This window comes from Crotalus tigris, unplaced genomic scaffold (assembly GCF_016545835.1).
Source record: "Crotalus tigris isolate CLP2741 ecotype Arizona unplaced genomic scaffold, ASM1654583v1 scf7180000024290.1160143, whole genome shotgun sequence".
NCBI classification, from domain to species: Eukaryota; Metazoa; Chordata; class Lepidosauria; order Squamata; family Viperidae; genus Crotalus; species Crotalus tigris.
In genome coordinates, this window is record NW_024100463.1 from 413988 (window position 1) to 432693 (window position 18706).

The 18706-nt window shown below is 40.3% G+C and overlaps 1 protein-coding gene across 1 annotated transcript in view; it reads left to right on the forward strand.

Annotated features, from left to right (window-relative positions):
* The window catches only part of THSD7B (thrombospondin type 1 domain containing 7B), a 338191-nt gene that overhangs the window by 19930 nt on the left and 299555 nt on the right, over positions 1–18706 (forward strand). The window contains exons 5-6 of the mRNA XM_039323974.1: positions 9647–9802; positions 11454–11651. Of these exons, the coding sequence (XP_039179908.1) occupies positions 9647–9802; positions 11454–11651 (354 nt within the window). The remainder of the gene's footprint in view (positions 1–9646; positions 9803–11453; positions 11652–18706) is intronic.

An 18706-nucleotide genomic window follows, 5' to 3' on the forward strand; every position in this document is an offset into this window, starting at 1 on the left:
CATATAATGCCCCCTCTAATAGGTCAAATCTTCTATTTTTTAAATCTCTTTCTTTCTTTTTTTACTAAGTAGCTTTCCAAGCCAAGGTAATTGTATCGCCCAGGAATTTTCTTTCTATTTTTGTGAAAGTTGCTTGGCATGAGGAAGACAATTTAGGTAGGGTATTTTTTTGGGGGGGGGGGAATTCTGCCCATTTATATTCCTTAAGCAACTCCCACTTTCCTTCTCCCTCAATTTCTCTTTTCATTTTTTGTCTCCCCAGTTGTAACATTTCCCCTGATAGCTCTATGTTCCATTTTTTAAAATCTTCTTCCTTATCATCAGGTGTATTTTGCGGACTTAAGGGGTAAAAAATCTTTTGCATTTTCATTGTTATGGGTAAATCTTTCCATATTTTATTTGTATATGGTAATTTATATTTCCCTTCTTTTATCTCTTCCGTCTCTAGGTCCATTTCTTTTGCTTCATCTTCTGATTTCTAGTTTATTTGTTCATACTTTATGGTCATTGTCTGGGAACTTTCTTGTAGATTTAATTTGGAGATTTGCTCATTTATATTATCTAGATTATTTTTAGTCTCGTTATGATTTATTTTTATGTCCTCTTTGTATGCAACAATTTTTTGGTAAATTAGTTGTAGCATAGAATATATTTCCTTCTGAACAGTATTTGTTCTTTCTTGAGGCATCATTCCTGGAGATCCTCTAATATCACCAGTCTCAATTAAGAATAGAACAAAGTTTCCTCTAGTTTTCTGGTCTTTATATGTAGCCTTTATAATCCAATAGGTTCTAGAATGCAGGTCCAGTCCCAAAAGCAATATTTTATAGTGATCCTTTGTCTCAGGCATCCAAAAATTATCAGTCAGGCATGGTTGTAATCCACAATGTTTAAAATGTTCAACCTCCCTAAACAGCTCAAAAGTCTCTCCCAGCCAGACATAATCAAAGGTCAATTTTTTCTTTCTCTCCCACTAGCTCTTGAGATTAAAAGTCCAAGCTCAGTAGGTGTTTATAATCCAAGAAGGTCAGGATGATAAGTATGCCAAAATATTTTCCTTTATTGCCAGTTTTTCTCCCTTAAGCTAGGAGTCACCAAGCAGCCAAGAAATTAGTTATAATTCTGTACTCAAATCCACCACAAGATGTCATTCAAAATCCATTTTCCACTCTTAAGACAAAGGGTTGATTTCTTATATTTCACCTCAATGTTTTTTTCCAAAGAGAAAATCTTAACAATTATCTCAGTTCTCAAATTTAACAAAACTGTAGCTTTATGTTACTTCCACTTTAATATTGTGTAATTCTGTCCCCCATAGAAATTAAAATGCTGCTTCCATTCACATTTGGAGGTTTTTAGGTTCTTGGGAGCCTTTTCCAAGAAATTCAGTTGTAAAATAGTAAAGAAAGGATCAATATTCTCACCCAGTTCCAAACGTGCTGTTTACGATGTGTTAATTGGTGATTTTCTTCTTCGGTTGTCAGCAGCTAATGGCTGGCCACAGGAATGTAACCAGTCTTTCCCCTGCCAGTTTGGAGGGTTTTTCTCAGATTGAATGGAAAGACCGCCATCTCTCCGTGATCAACGAAGCACCCCTCCTTCTTATCACCTTTTTGGGGGGATTTTAGGCCCTTTTTAGGGCCCCCAGCAGGGCGAAATTGGGCACGGGAGGCAGAGCCCTGCCTTCCTGCATCCGTCTTACTGCGATGCAAAACCGGAAGACGGTTCATTCTTGGTGCGAAAAGTGTTTGCAGTGCCTGTCTCTTGCTCCCCCCCCCCAACTTCTTGCGGCCACCACTGGAATACTTTTTGCCCAGACAGAGACCTGTTGGAGAGTAGAAGCTTTATCTGCATGCAAATGGGGTGCTTGGAAATGTAGCCATAGGTGCCCAAACACTTTTTGCCCAGAGGGAGACTGGAAGCTTTGTCTGCTTGCAAATGGGGTGCTTGGAAATGGAGTGAATCACTCTGTTTCCAAAAGCTCCATAAGCACCCAAAAAGTTTTCGCCCAGACAGAGACTGGAAGCTTTGTTTGCTTGCAAATGGGGCGTTTGGAAATGGAGCAAATAGGGTGAATGTTGCAGAGCTTCTTCAGTCGTTCATAAGGGCGAACAGCTGCCGTAGTGCTGCAACATTCATAATTTCGGGACTTGCTTGTAAACACTAGGGAGCGCTTATCGCATAACTTCAAACGGGCACTAAGTGAATGCTTGTAACTCAGGGATTACCTGTACTTCATGGCTAGAAATACTGTTTTTAGGACAGTATTGAGTCAGACAGACCTTGTTGAAATCATACTATTTCCTGATATTGTGTCACTTCTCTATTGCTAAGTCCTCTTTGCACATTAATCTAACTAATGTGATACATTAGTCAACCATGACTATTTCAAGAAAAAAATTAAACATATTAGCAGTTACGTGTTCATTGTTGATATACAATTGTGCCTGAAATTCTATCTTACTTTGCTTTTGACCTTCAATATAATAATACTGAATAAAAACTTTTAGCATATTTGCATTATCTGTTATTACAGTATATTCTTCCAATTTTAGTATCAGTTCCTTTCTTTTTACTCAACATATATGCCAACCATTTCCTGGTATATTTGAAAATTCAAAACTTGTTAGGTTTGTATAGTTCATTTTTATTTCCATCTCTTTCACTGTTAACATAAATGGCTCTCTAGAACAGACATGTCAAACACAAGGCCCAGGGGCTGGATGTGGCCCGCGAAGTGGTTTCATGTGGCCCGCGAAGCCATCCTGGAAACAGTGAGAGAATGGCCCCCACTGCCTTGGCCTTGGCCCAGGCCAGCTAGGAGCCAATGTACAATTTTGTGGTGGCTATCTATGCTGAAACACATTCAGTCTTAGCTCCACAAGGCCGTCTAGAAACAGTGAGGGACCAGCCCCTGCTGTGTTGGCCCCACCCCCTGGGTGCATGCTGGGGAGATGTCACCCTTTGTGAGGAATGAAGAAATGGACCATGCTTTGGCGCTTGCCCCGGTCCCACCCCCTTCTGCCAGAGACCCTCAGATCTGTCCCACTCCTGCCAAGGCCCCCACAGGCACCCTTGACACGAACAATGTAGAGCTGGCCATGCCCACCCAGTAGGCCACACCCACTCCATCCATGCCCACCCAGTAGGCCACACCTACCCGGCCTCCCGAGGACAACCGCAATGCTGATGTGGCCCTCAATGAAATTGCGTTTGACACCCCTGCTCTAGAAGCTCAATTTGGTGGGTAATAATTATACTCCTTGGTGAATTTTTATTTTTTTCTTCTTTATTTTTATCTCATCCAAAACCACTTGTACTTTCTGTTTCCTTTTCTTTTTAAATTCTCTATTTTTTTGTATAAAATATCCTCTTACAAAAGCTTTGCTTTCATCCCAAACTCTTCTTTGCTTTGTGCCTTGATTAAGGTTATCTCAAAAAAATTCTTTTAACTTACTTTTATAATCCTTCACTTCCTTTTGCAACATCTAATTCAATCTCTACCTAAAGGAGCTATTTTTTGTATTAAAATATAAGGTTAATAGATTGTTGTCTGAAAAAAGGTTTATGAACATTAATAACCAAAGTCTTAGACATCCAAATCAATCTATTCTAGAAAAGATCTATGCCTTTCAGAAAAAAATATATTCCTCAAAGTAACAGCTTTTATGTCTCTATACATTAACAAACTCCAAATTCTCCATTAAATTGATATTAGATGAATTATTACAATTAAACATAATTTTCAGAATGTTTACTCATTTGTTCTTATAATTTTAGGGTTATTATTGTATGTTGTAACTGTACAATAGTATAAAAATATTAAAAAGATATAAAAATGCAATTCACCAGTTATTGATAAACTGACATACTTACATTTTAAATATGCAAATATTTAATATATAAAGAGATCAAGAGATATCAGCTTAGAACATATTGCATGTTTATAGAATCACTTACAAACTGTATAATACTTTCATATTTTACTTACCTTAAAGTGAAGTAACAAATAATTTCAAAAGATCTTACTACACATCAGGTATGTATTGACTTTTCTTCTCTGGGTATCACGATTCATTGCCTGAGACTTTAATATTGACTAAAGAGGTCAGATCCAATAGTCCTTCTGAAAGACAATCTGTCTTGATGTTCTCATTTTTTTAAAAGCCATTCTACGTTTTTTTGTTCTTGTTGTATTCAGGAAAGCTCTCAGATACCACTACCTCAAAGCTAATATTTTCCAATCTGTAGGGAATATAAAGTTAACTAACCATAAGAAGCTATCATATTCTTTCTGGGAGATTGAAAAGGAAGCGAGAGAGAGAGATCAAAGAATATAATATTTTGTTTTCTTGTTTATTTTTGTTTTTATCAGTATCAGGGAGTGAAATGTCTGTGGTTCTAAGCACCCAGGATTACAGTTAAGATCAATATAACATGTAGGAATTTGTATTTCTACGTTTACTTTGTGTCAATTTAATCCAATTTACTATTGTACCATAGTAAGGATGCTGTAGATTTTTTAAAAACGTATCTATTTATTCCTTTTTATATTGTTTTATTATATTAATATAAAACAAAAGTAGCATATTATATTATTTGAGAACAATTATCTTTATACAGTGTTGACTATTATTAATACTGGGATGTTTAGACTAAATTGAACCTGTAAAGATAATACATGGACTATGTTATTGCCTTGAAGAAAATAAGATTGTATGTTATTATAGTCCCTCTGTGTAGTTCTGTCAAATAATGTCTGTAAATACTAAAATCTTGCTGGGGCAAATAGTTGGTAGTTGAATAGGACATACATGTTGTCTTCTATTTCTGGTGCTTCACAAACACATATTTTATCGGAAAGTGGCACTTGATGGAATTGTGCATACTGAATCACAGTACTCAGCAGATCAAATCTTGCTCGGGGGCAGACTCATTGTCAGCTATTTTTTTTTAATTTAACAAGATATTTTACTCTTGGCCAGCATTTCAACTACATGATGTTTGCAAGTGACTCAGTGTTGGTTTGAATATTAGCGTTCAAGGCTCTTTGAATATTGCCTTGGCCTGAGGTCTGAGAGTTCATATTGTGTGGGCGAGTCAAGCAGTTCGATGATTTTGTTCATCTATATCAGAGGTGGGGAACTATGGCCCCTTTATGACTTGTGGACTTCAGCTCCCAGAATTCCTGAGTCGGCAAGTCCACAAGTCATAAAAGGGCCATAGTTCCCCACCCTTGTTATGGTGAGTTGAAGTATGCCAGTCTGCCCTTCAAGGCACATTTTTAGTAGCCTTTCAGGTTCCATTGGAAGACTTGACCTCCACCAGTAGTTGAAGAGTTGAATTACTGTTAGAGTGTAAATAGAGTGGGTTCTTCCTTCAGCTTTGACTGCTGCTGCAGATGAATTCCTATTGGTGCTAGAATAAATCTTTGAAAATGTGGTTGATTTTGTTGGGTGGAGAGCTTTGATAGGCCACATAATTCTACACCACATGTCTTAGGATATGAAATTATTTCTTAATTAAATATGATTTTTTTTAACGGTTTAGAACAGCCGTGTCAAACTGCCGGCCCACAGGCTGGATGTGTCATTCTGAAACCACGCCCACCCCTTTGCTGGCAATGGGGAAAAAGAAAAGTCCCGCTACATCGCGCGACGTCATGTGATGTCGCGAGTTTGACATGCCTGGTTTAGAAATAGTATTTTTTTAAAACAAAAAAATCATCTTGCAATGAAAGCTTTGTGTGTTCCTCAACTTGAACACACAAGGTTATTTTGTGTCTTGAATGTTCAGGGATGGCTTTGCTTCAGAAATAATAGCTATGAGCACCAGATTCCTGGAGCTAGAAACATTTCGAACCATATCTTGGTTAAGCTTAGGTAATAAATGTATCTCTTGCACTTCCCCATATGAAGGATTTTTTTACAGGGTTATGAGCACATCAAGTCCACTTTTCCTCTATATGGAAATAACTGTCGCAAGTTAGTGATAATAATCCAAAAGAACTGACTGTAGCTCCCGTTATGGAGTCTTCAGTGGCCTTTAAGAGAGAAAAAAGGGAGAATAATACTGTAATGGGATTTTGTGTACCATTATTTATATTTTTACATCAACAAAAGTCAACCTATTTTACATAAGTTGTATTTCACGCTATGTGGTTGCAGTTGATAATAATTCTTTTGCAACTTGGTACTCTTATAACTTCTGTTTCAGGCTAATTGCTAATATTGCTGTCTGCTTGATATCTATCTTCCACAAAAAGAGGTTTTTATAACATTAAAATATCAGGGTCATTACTGCAGCCTGTTGCATTTCATTTTTTCTGATTTCAGTTCTACAACTTTTTCATTTTAGAAAAAAAATACCTATTTTTCTTATTCTTAGAATTAATACGACTTACTACATTTATTGCTGGTGTACTCAGAATAAATAGATTGTTGCCAATGGGCATTTCAAAACTATATCTAAACAAGCAAGAGCACTTAGCAACATGGTTAATATTGTTTTTGTGTTGCTGAAACTGAATCTGTTTGTGATGAAAAAAAAATGCAATGAGGCTGATTTGCTTCTTTGCCAGTAAATTACCAGAATGATAAATTGTTTTGTAAAGAACGATGCTGAAGGGCATATTAAGAAATGCATGAACCTCGTTGAAAGGGAATATAGCTTGATGGCTAAAACAAGCAAGCTAATATGTATTTTACACTTTTCTGCTATATGATTTTTTGAACCTGTAGGAAAAGGACTACAATATTGAGAAGTAAAGTGAATTGGAGTCCTGCCAGCTTTTACAGTCCTTAAATGGATATGTCAGAGGCAATGTTGTTTTGGAAATACATAATAATAAAAATAATCTTTGTAGCCAAGTTACCACTGTCTGTTAATTTTGAATTAAATATTATCTCATTGTGAAACAAGATTGTTATGACAATTGGCTGTGAAACCTTTAAATACCCGTTCCTCAACTTTTCTGTAATTCATGTTTCTCTGAATAAGGGTGTACAGTACATCATGTACATGCTTGGTTTAGGAGCAGGAACACATCGAATGAAAAATAGAGCACAGGATATTTATCTTTCCTACTAGGATAAGTCAAACCTGAGTTAAAATTGTACAAACAGAATGTATATTCTTTCCACTACCATGTGTACTTAAAAGTGCTTGACTTAAATACCCTAACTTATTTGTTTGATATTGTTTAGACTATTCTTCAATTATTCCCTTGAATCACATTTTCTTTCCTGCTTACAAAACAATCATTTTCCCCTAAAATTCTGGTTAGTCATTCATTTATATTCTGTCATCTGGATGCGGGAACAGAACAGAACAGAACAGAACAGAATAGAAAGGGATCTTGGAGGTCTTCTAGTCCAGCCCCCTGCTCGAGCAGGAGAACCTATATCATTTCAGAAAAATGACTGTCTAGTCCAGTGGTTCTCAACCTGTGGGTTGGGACCCCATTTGGGGCAAACGATCATTTCATGGGGGTCGCCAAACAACGCAGTCCGCCATTTTTTTCCCCCTTTTCCTTAGCTGTGCTACTCCCTTTTATTCTATTGGCTTTTGAAAGCCAATAGAATAGACTCTCTTGAATAGAGTCTAATTCTATTGGCTTTCAAAAGCCAATAGGAATTGTCCAGGCTGTCTCTGCCCTGCTGAGCCCGCCAAAAGTCCCATTCTGCAAATGGTGCTGCACCAGTGGAGTAGTCCTTGACTTACGCCCGGTTGAGTAGTCCTCGACTTACGACCAGTTGGGGGTTGCGGCATTAAAAAGGTTGAGAACCACTGGTCTAGTCTCTTCTTAAAAATCTCCAGTGATGGAGCGCCCACGATTTCTGACTGCAAGCTGTTCCACTGGTTAATTGTCCTCACTGTTAGGAAGGTTCTCCTTAATTCCAGGTTGCTTCTCTCTTTGATCAGTTTCCAACCATTGTTTCTTGTCTTGCTCTCTGGTGCTTTGGAGAATAGTTTGACCCCCTCTTCTTTGTGGCAGCCCCTTAAATACTGGAATACTACTATAAGGTCACCCCTATTTCTTCTTTTCTTTAGACTAGCCAAACCCAGGTCCTGAAGCCATTCTTCATATGTTTTAGTCTCCAGGCCTTTTATCATTTTAGTTGCTCTTCTCTGAACTTTTTCCAAGGTCTCAGCATCTTTTTTGTGGTATGGTGACCAAAATTGGTTGCAGTATTCCAGGTGTGGTCTTACTAGGGTTTTATAAAGCAGTACTAATACTTCACGTGATCTTGATTCTATGCCTCTGTTTATACAACCCAGGATTGTATTAGCTTTTTTGGCTGCTGCTGCACACTGGTGGCTCATAGTCAAGTGATCGTCCACTAGGACTCCAAGTTTCTGTTTTTGAGTCAAGTCTTGCCTAATCTGTAGTTAAATCTTTGATTTTTCCTGCCTAAATGTAAAACTTTGCTTTTCTCCACACTGAAAATCATTTTGCTGGATAGGGTCCATTCTTCAAGTCTGTCAAAATCTTTTTGGATTCTGAGCTTGTCTTCTGGGGTGTTAGCTATTCCTGTCAGTTTAGTGTAATCTGCAAATTTGATGAGTTTCCCTTCTATTCCCTCATCTAAGTCATTAATGAAGATATTGGAGAGTCCTGGGCCTAAGACGGAGCCTTGTGGTACCCCACTGCTCTCCATGTGGATGTAGTACCATTGAGGACTACTCGTTGAGTACTGTTTGTCAGCCAGCTACAGATCCATCTGATGGTATTGTTTTCTATCCCACCTTTTTCTAGCTTACTAAGCAGCAGGTTGTGGTTTACTTCAAATGCCTTGCTGAAGTCTAAGTATCCTATGTCCACAGTATTTCACTAGTCAACTAATTTAGTCAGTTTATCAAAGAATGAAAAAGATTGGTTTGGCATGATCTGTTTTTGACAAGCCCGTGCTGGCTACTGGTTATAACTTTGTTTGTTTCTAGTTGTTCGCAGATCTGGTTTTTTATTATGTTTTCCGGGATCTTCCCAGGTATTGATATTAGTAAAGTATGTAGACTATGAGACTACGTTAATAAAGTACATAGACTATGGGGAAGCTCCAAAAGAAGATGTAATCATTTTAGATGTGCATGCAGTGACATGCTTACTGCTAAAAGGTATTAGTGCATGGGGATGCTTGGATAGAGATGTAGAAGATGTCGGAGAGAAAGAATCCTACAGATATTCTAGGCAATGATCAGTGGAATCTTTGAGTTAGTAAGAGAACTTCATGATGAAGAGTGGCAGAGATGAAGCAACAACACTCATAATCAAGGTAGTAATATATCAAAAAGGAAAACAGTGAGACTAGAGGTCAAGATTATAGGCAGGTTCATGGGAAAGAATTGCGGTGTCCTGAGCTATAGATCTAATAAAACATTTTCTTCAGAACAGCAGGTACTGTGATCCTGATTAGAATATTTTTTTTAAAAAAACAACCAAATAATTAAAATAGATAAGAATAATGTAAGAAATTTTATTTCTTCTGATTTTTACACTATTGTTAGCTTGAAGTCAGACATACCTTTGGTTGCTGCGGTGAGAATCTGCCCGTAGTAATGCATATGAATTTGGAAATATTCAGCAATTCAAAGGAATAAGCTACACAATTTCTTTTTCCTTTTATGTTTTTTTTCCTCTCTTAAGTGACTAGACCTGCGGAAAAGAAGCTTTGCCTTTCTCCTGCTCCTCCTGCGTCTCAACTGTGTAGCATTCCGTGTCCTCCTGAGTGTGTTGTTTCTTCCTGGTCAGCATGGGGCCCTTGCGTTCATGAAGACTGCCAAGAAATTCCAGGAAGAAAAGGTGCATTTGAGAATAAGTTCAACATAATGTAGGGTATTTCTTCAACCTGATGCTTTGTAGATGTACTGGATAATGTTTCCTTTCAGTTTCCCCTGAAGTGCTTGACTTTTTATTCCCTTTATAAAGTGTGCTTCTTTCCTGGGTGTCCTAGTTTTTAGCAAACCATAGTTATTTTGCAAATCAGAATTGCAATCCATGATTAAATTAGCCAAGTGTTTAACTTGGCCTATTTTTTGTTTTGTAAGAAAGAAGTCCAAGTTCACACTCACCAACTATCCAGTCCCTTCTTCTCTCTGTATAGATCTGCTATTTGAAATTAGGATTTTATGTGCAATGCCTACTCATACAGTGGAAGTGTTCCACTTCACAACAGGGGTCTCTCTCTCTCTCTCTCTCTCTCTCTCTCTCTCTCTCTCTCTCTCTCTGTGTGTGTGTATGTGTGTGTGTATCAAAGTGGATAAGAGGATGGATACGGCATCAGATTGTAAGCCCCATTCCTTTTGAAGGTATGCAATTTTGATGCAATACAAAAAGGGTGGTAATTACGGTAGTTCATATCACTATGTACATCTTACCTGCTTTGACCTTTTTCTTTAGATACCACTACCTCAAAAGTTCACTAGAGCATGGGGACCTCAAAGTCATGAAATGAGTCCATGAAGCATATGAGAATAAGTTTCTGATTAAAACTAATGTACCGAAAGCAGAAAATATTTGTACTTCAGGGTTGAACTGTGGGGTCCTCGGTGCTGTCTTAGCTTGGCGGTTTTCTTGCAGATGTTTCATTACCCAGATAAGTAACATCATCAGTGCTAAAGGAGAACACCATTACCTTCTAGCACTGATGATGTCACCTACTTTGGTAACAAAACCAATGTGCTTTATGCCAAATTCTGATTTGCACGTGGTATTGAAGTATGCATACGTGTAAGCTCCTTCCTACCTATTTAACAAATGTGAATTTTTTTAAAAAATGGATTTCTTTAAACATCACATGGGGATGACTCTGCCTGCACTCTGATTACTCCAACAGTATATACTTGCATAAAGTAAGCCTAGAAACCAGTAAAGGTATAAGTGGGAGTAAGGTTGTTCAGCTACACATTTCCCCAGGAGTTGAATATTATGTGAAATGAGCTCTATTATGTTTGGTTTGTTATTGAACAAGATGAATAAATAATCTTTTTCATAACAATGCAAATATGTAGGCATAATGGAGAAGCAGTCATGTTCGCCAGCGAGTCTATCCTTTTTCCTACATTCCCTCAATACAAATGTGGCACGTGCTAATGTGTAATTTCTACATGAGAAATAGTGAGGGAGAATCGGAAAGTAGGGAAAAATGCTTTATCAGTCTTCTTTTCTAAAGTGCACAAGCATGGTTTGATCTTCTTTAGTACGTGCAATGTAACCTGAGAGATTTTTAACAGCACCTTCTTGTCATTTCATCGTAAATATGCAAGGCAGCTTAAAAGTTAGCAGAGCTGTCTAGCCAAAGGCAAAGAGCTAGAAATGTGAGAAAATGTGTTTCTTACCTCTATTGCATTTGTTCATTTTCAAGATGGATTGACAGTTGGAAATTATTCAGTATTGTTTCTTCCTTCTTATTTTAACTATTTGCCTTCTCCCCCCCCCCTTCCTCTCCTCTTAGGTTTCAAAATGAGGCACAGATACATTGTTGTGGATTCCATTGGTAATTCTGAGAACTGCCCACATTTGATAGAGGCTATTCCGTGTGACAATCCAATCTGTTATGACTGGAGCATTTCAGAAGGAAACTGTTTCCCTTATAATGGAATATGTGGACAAGGAAACCGTGTATTGTATGCCCAATGCAAGAACAACAATGGTATGTAACTCAAAGATATTTCATTTAAATATATGCTACATTGTGAGGTCCTTGATACTCTCTGAGTTTGGTTGTTTCCTTGCAGACGTTTCATTACCAAACTAGGTGATACCATCAGTGCTAACACCATCAATGCTGCTTTAATATTCAAGACGTTTTATACTGTCTATCTTCTAGAAAGAATGCCATGATGTACATCTTAAGTTCAAATACGGACTTTACTAAAGTTTATGCTTTATTTTGTACCACATTGTGTCTTGTGCAAGTGTGTTGCTTAATAATTTAATCAGTTCTTTCTAGCAAATCATTCTCCTCTTTGTGGACTTCCATAAAACCTTAATTGCCTCAGTATGAAGAAAAAAGAGAGATCCCCACAGTGAAAATTTCAGGGCTGAGGCCTAGTTTTCAGTAGGTTGCCGCAGGGATTTAGCTCCACATGTATAAATGATAGTTATATTGGCCTCAGGCAGGAGGTGTTGGGGGAGATTGGATGCTACTGGGTTACAGGTAGAATTTGTACTTTGGAAAAAAAAATGCTGGGGATAAAATCCTTGATTGTATTTGTGTAAACACAATGCCAAGGGAAGAAAATTGCTCTTATCGAATGCATTGCAATGCAGTGCGCCAAGGCTCCTGGGCTTCATGGGATTTGGAAAGAAAACCAAATATTATCTATTTGTGGTTCCAGTTTATTACTTTTTGGCCAGCCTTATAATTTAAAGCATAAAAATCCAAGTTCTGATGGATTAGCTTGTAGGCTTCTCTAGACCAGTTTATTGCACCACTCTTTAGCAAATGGGATGGCATTGGGGAAGATGTTGAACTTAGACAGGAGAATAAGGGCTCTCTTCCACCATCCCTTCCCCACAAATTGTGGGGAAGTCATGCTTCCTATGATTCAGAAGGTGGCAAACAGCTGTTGGTATTAATAGACATTGATAGCCTGATCCCCCATAAACTTTGGTTGGATGTTGCTAAATTGGCTGTCCTTACCACAGTTGCTGGCAGCCAATTCCACAGTTTAAATAGGAGCTGAGTGAAAAATCATTTCATTCCGTTGGTTCTGAATTTTCATGCAATTATTTTCAGGAAATGATCTCAAGGTTTTTTTTTAAAAGAGGGAGGGAGGGAGGGAAGGAGGGAGGGAGAGAGAGAGAGGGAGAGAGAGAGAGAGAGAGAGAGAGAGAGAGAGAGAGAGAAAGAGAGAGAGAGAGAGAAACTTCTCTTTCTCCACAGTTTGTCTAAAGCAGGGCTTCCCAAACTGTGAAAGATATCTTCCTTGAGGAGGTGCAAATAGGGGTGGTGTGAAGAACTTTTTAGTTTTACAGAGTTGCAGTAAGTCCATGTTTCTCACAGTTTCATTTTATAGTTTTCATTGTTCATTTGTGTTCATTTTGGTGTTTGGATTTTTAGGGAGGTGTGTGCACTAAGATTACACTATAGCAGCGGTTCTCAACCTATGGGTCGCGACCCCATTTGGGGTCGATCGACCATTTCACGGGGGTTGCCAAGCAAGGCTGTCCGCCATTTTTTCCCCTTTTCTGGCGGGTGCCTTACCTCCCTTGGGCTGGGCCAGCTGGTGGCCCAGCCGGTGGTCAGCCTGCTCCGTCTCTGCCGCTTGCCAGCTATGCCTCGGCCAGCACAGGGGGCGGCACCAAGCATGCGTGGTGCTCCCGGGCAGGGAAAGTCCTCGACTTACGACCGGTTGGGGGTCGTGGCATTAAAAAGGTTGAGAACCACTGCACTATAGGAAGGTATAAATGCCCCCCCAAAGCCCTCTAAAATGAATCATCTTCAGTGTTGCCCAAGTACTTCACCACTAATAAGGCTTCAGATCAGTGTGCTCATGTTCCACCTCTTACTAAAGCATCTAGTAGTAAAGTTGATGTTGTCTCACTGACCCAATTAGACCTATAGCTCTGAGAGTGAGAATTCTTTTTTAAATAATAATTTCCTTGAATATATTACAATTAAAAATATAAAAAAGTAAAACAAACTAAAAAAAAGAATAAAAAGAATAAAGTGCAGAAAAAAAGAAAAAAAATAGCATAGTAAAAGAATGAGAGAAATAACTTCTCCCTCCCTCACAGCAGTGTAAACAATTTAAGTAATTTATCACCTTCTGTTTAAATATAACAAATTATTTCTTCTTCCCATTTCTCATCTCTTTTTATAAACAAATCCTTAAAGCTTGGTTGTTCAGTCTTGGACAACAAAAGTCCATTAAGGATTACCAGAGATAATAACATATCTATTTTAACTGTGTTAAGTAGCTTTAAATAGATAAATAAAAGAACTTTGTATTCCTTCCTTTTACTTTAATATTATTAATGTCAGCCGAAAATGAGCTCTTTGAAACCATGAAGAGCTTCCAGAGGGGGAAGAGAAAAAACAAACTGGGCACGTCAAGGGCTGAGTGTTGAAGCCTCCCCTATCGCTGAGCTCAAAGCCAAACCCCAATCTGAGCCACAGCAAATGCCAATCATCGATTTACTCAAAACAGGAGAAAGAGGGGGAAAACCCTGACCTTGTCAGCCATTGCAGTGGTCATTAGAGTGCCAGGCAGTGTTCGAAAAACTAAAGAGACTCTTTGCAGCTGAACCAGTCCTTAAGCACCCTGGCCCTGGACAACACTTCATCATTCAAGCTGATGCAAGTGTTGTGGCTGTGGGTGCCATTCTCTTACCAAAAAAATCAGGGAGGGGAGTTACAACCTTGTGCTTACACCTCCCGGAAATTAACTGGCACCTCTGGTAAGTCAACCTAGCTTCTCCTGTTGTTCTTCTTGCAACCTATCCCACCTTCGTCACCAATGTTCTGTTTTAGAATCAGAGAATCGAAGCAAGGCAGGAGTAACAAAACACAACTTTTTTATTGAGATTACAAACAGAACAGAACAGCAAACAAAAGGGCGCTGGCCCTTTTATACTCCCTTTGCAGGGACAGCATCAGCCTATCAATGCAAGGCTAGTCTCCCACCTTGCACATGCTCACAAGGCTGGAGACAGCCTGTCTGGTCCCAGGCAACCACATGGTCTGCCCGGGCCTTCTGCAGCCTCCTGAGCCTGCTGAGTCATTCAGCAGGCTCAGGACATAACACTCCTCCCCCCTTGGATAAAACAATAATACTTACTGTTTTTATAACAGCATACATATACATATGTTCAATTAAGCATGTTGTTATTTCTAACACAGTGATGCCTGCACTCAGGCAGACCCAGTCATGACATTTCTCATATTTACAAGAATACCACATATTGTTTAATACTATCAAACAAAACACCCCAACTCTGAGTGTGCCCTTAGTTCAAGAGAACTATTAAGCCTCCCTTACATACATTCTATTTTTTCACAAGACTATTTCCCTTGAAAGTGGAAAGTTCATGTTTCCTCTGCCAGAAACTGGAATTCTGAGCCTGGACACATGTCAGGCCACCCTGACAACACCCATGTCAGCACGTGTGTAAGCGAGTGATCAGTGGCAGTTTCTGCAGCCACGTCCCTAGCACTGAGGGGAGATTCAGGCAATTCCTGAATAGAGAGAATGCAAAGAGCAGGAGCAGGATTTGCCTCTACCTGAGGTAGAGGTAATATGCTGAGGCCATCTGCATGGCCCATTTCTTTACCTGGTTTGTGGAACAGAGTATAGTCATATGCTGATAGGAAAACTAACCATCTCAACATTCTAGGGGATATTATATGAGGGGTTTGCTTGTTTGTTGTAAACAAACCCAGCAGAGGCTTATGGTCTGTGTAGACCATGAAATGGCGACCATATAAGAAATCATGGAATTTCTTTATGCCAGCCACTATTGTCAAGGCTTCTCTGTCAATCTGCGTGTAATTATGCTCTGCAGATGAGAGAGTTCTGGAGTAGTAGGCCACAGCGACTTGCTTGCCATCAGTCTTGAGGTGGATCAGCACAGCGCCAACCCCATAAGGGGATGCATCACAGGCTATGCATACAGGCAATTGCTCATTGAAATGAGCTAACACAGCATTTGAGGAAAGCAAGGCCTTGACCTCTGAGAAGCTCTTTTCATGGACTTGTGTCCACTGCCAAGGAGCCTGTTTATCCAAGAGCCGGTGTAACGGCTCAGCCACTGCTGCCTTGTGAGGTAGAAATGCATGGTAAAAGTTTAACAGTCCCAGAAAAGCATGGAATTCGCTTTTGGACTTGGGAGTTGGGGCCTGCTGAATTGCTTTGAGATTGGATTCAGCAGGATGGATGCCTTCAGCATCAATACGGAACCCCAGAAATTCAGTGAAGGTAATTCCAATCTTACATTTGTCTTGCTTCAGCTTCAGCGCTGCTTGGTGGAAACGCAGCAAGATAGCCCTCAGCCTTTCACCTAAGTTCACAGATGACTCCCCAGCAATGAGGACATCATCAAAGTAGGGACAGACCCCAGGAATACCAAGGAGCGTTCGCTCCATCACACTCTGGAATATTCCAGGGGCCACATTAACCCCAAACTGCAGTCTTTTTACCTTAAAGGCTCCCCGGTGCGTTACAATTATTTGGGCCTCAGCCGTTGCCTCATCAACAGGTAGCTGTTGATAGGCCTGAGTCAAATCAAGCTTTGCAAAGATTTCCCCCCCCCTTGAGTGAGGCCAGAATGTGGCTCACCACAGGCACCGGTTAGGCATGCTGCTACAATGCCTTATTTAGTGTACATTTATAGTCCACACAAATTTGAACTTCTCCATTGGCCTTCAGTGGCGTGACTAGAGTCCACTGGTTCTAAGATGCCCTGCTGGAGCAGCTTGTCCAGCTCTGCATCTGTTTTGTTCTTTAGGGCAAAAGGCACCCATCAGGGCTTGATCCTGATGGGTGTGATGGCTGGGTCTAAATGTAAAGCAATGGGAGGCCCCTTGTACGAGACAAGCTCTGAACTGAACACATCAGCAAACTCCTTGCAAACTTTTGCAAGGCCTGACATTTGCAGATTGTGAAGTCCAGTCACTTGAATCTCAAGGGCCTCGAACCAATCGAGTCCAATAAGACTCGTACAATCACCCCCAACTACCACCACATCTAGCAGCCCTTCAAAGTTCCTACGCTGCACCCTGAGTGTGGCCTCCCCCTTCACGCTGACTCTGGAATTCTGGAAGTCAGTAAGGATTAAATTTGAAGGCCTGAGTTTAACTCGTAGGCCACTTCTGCTGCAAACCTTATTAAAGGTGTCTAAAGAAATGATAGATAGAGCGGACCCTGTGTCCAACTCCATCGACAAGGGAACCCCTTGCAACTTCACATCAATGTGAAGCTTCTTTTTAAGTGGCCTGTGAACCCTGGTTTTGAAAATGGCCCTATGGGACGTGCAGAAGCCCACCCTGTTTTGGCTGGGGACCTTGGTACCTTTCAGAGGCAATTCTTCTGGAGATCGTTTCTTCTGGCGACCCAAACAGACGGAGGCAATGTGGCCTTGCCTGCCACATGCCCGGCAGATAGCAGAGCGGAACCGGCAGTCAGAGCGCTTGTCGTGACCTCCACACCTGAAACACCGAGGGACTGGGGTTGTCTGCTGTCTACCTTCCTAAGGCCTTCTTCCTGCTTGCTGCTGAAGCCTGTCTACCTCCATCTCTGGCTGCTCTTCGAAATCCTCCTGAGCGACCTCTTGATGGACGGTACTAGGCATTGGGGGGTTCTTGGCAAGCCTCAAGGCCTTCACCGCTCCGCCCGCTGCTTCTTCAGCTGCAGTCTCTCTTAACGCATCTTGGAATGACACATTTTCTTTTGCAAAAAGTTTCTGTTGCAGCTCACGACTCCGAAGCCCACAAACTAAACAATCCCAGAGTCTCTCTTCTAGATCTTTGAATGCACAAGGCCTAGCTGCTTGTCTTAAGGCAGCAACAAAGTCCGCAACAGACTCACCAGGCCTCTGATCCCTCTGCTCAAAGGCGTGGCTCATGCAATTACTGAGAGCTTGGGTTCAAAGTGCTCTCGCAGTATCCTCTTTAAGTCAGCATACACAATTGATTCCAGTGGTGCTGGGGCTACAAGATTCTCTGCAATATCGAAAGTCTCTTGCCCACAGATACACAGCAATGTAGCAGCTTTAAGGCCATCTTCTTGGATCTTGTTTATTTGAAAGTAATTCTCTACTCGAGCCACGTAGGAGCTCCAGCGCTCAGGGTGAGAAGTATCAAATTCCAATAGACGGCCTAGCTTTGACATCATTACAGCCTGAAGCCTCTTCGATGCCTCTTGCTGCAAGGTATGAGAAGGGGTCCCATGAAGCCGAACTCAGCTCCAGCGTTCTCGTACTGGCAGGCAATCACTTCTTCTGGACGCCAAACTTCCCAGCGCTTCAGGCCTCCTCTGGTAAGTCAGCCTAGCTTCTCTTGTTGTTCTTCTTGCAGCCTATCCCACCTTCGTCACCAATGTTCTGTTTTAGAATCAGAGAATCGAAGCGAGGCAGGAGTAACAAAACACAACTTTTTTACTGAGATTACAAACAGAACAGAACAGCAAACAAAATGGCGCTGGCCCTTTTATACTCCCTTTGCAGGGACAGCATCAGCCTATCAATGCAAGGCTAGTCTCCCACCTTGCACATGCTCACAAGGCTGGAGACAGCCTGTCTGGTCCCAGGCAACCACATGGTCTGCCTGGGCCTTCTGCAGCCTCCTGAGCCTGCTGAGTCATTCAGCAGGCCCAGGACATAACACCTCTTGTAGCCTGTCATTTTAAAAGCCACATTCAAATCAGTCTCAATCTTGTCTGGTAGAACTTGTTCCTCTTCTGTAACATCTTTTAAACACAACTTATCTATGGCATGCCTTCTTAAAATTATTTAGCCCATGGTTCACAAATATTCTTTAGTATTCTTTTATAAAGTATTTTGCTCCATTCTATATTAGTAAATAAAATTTCAGTGTCCTTCCCATTTAATTGTAATCTTTAGTCCTTTCTAATTCTCAGTAATTTTGTGTTCATATATGCTATATTACAGTTGTGATCTTGATTGAAATCCCTTAATTCCCAGTCATTCATCTCACAAATTGACCACACAAACAAAAAAACTCAGTTCCTGCAGTCTACTCATAAG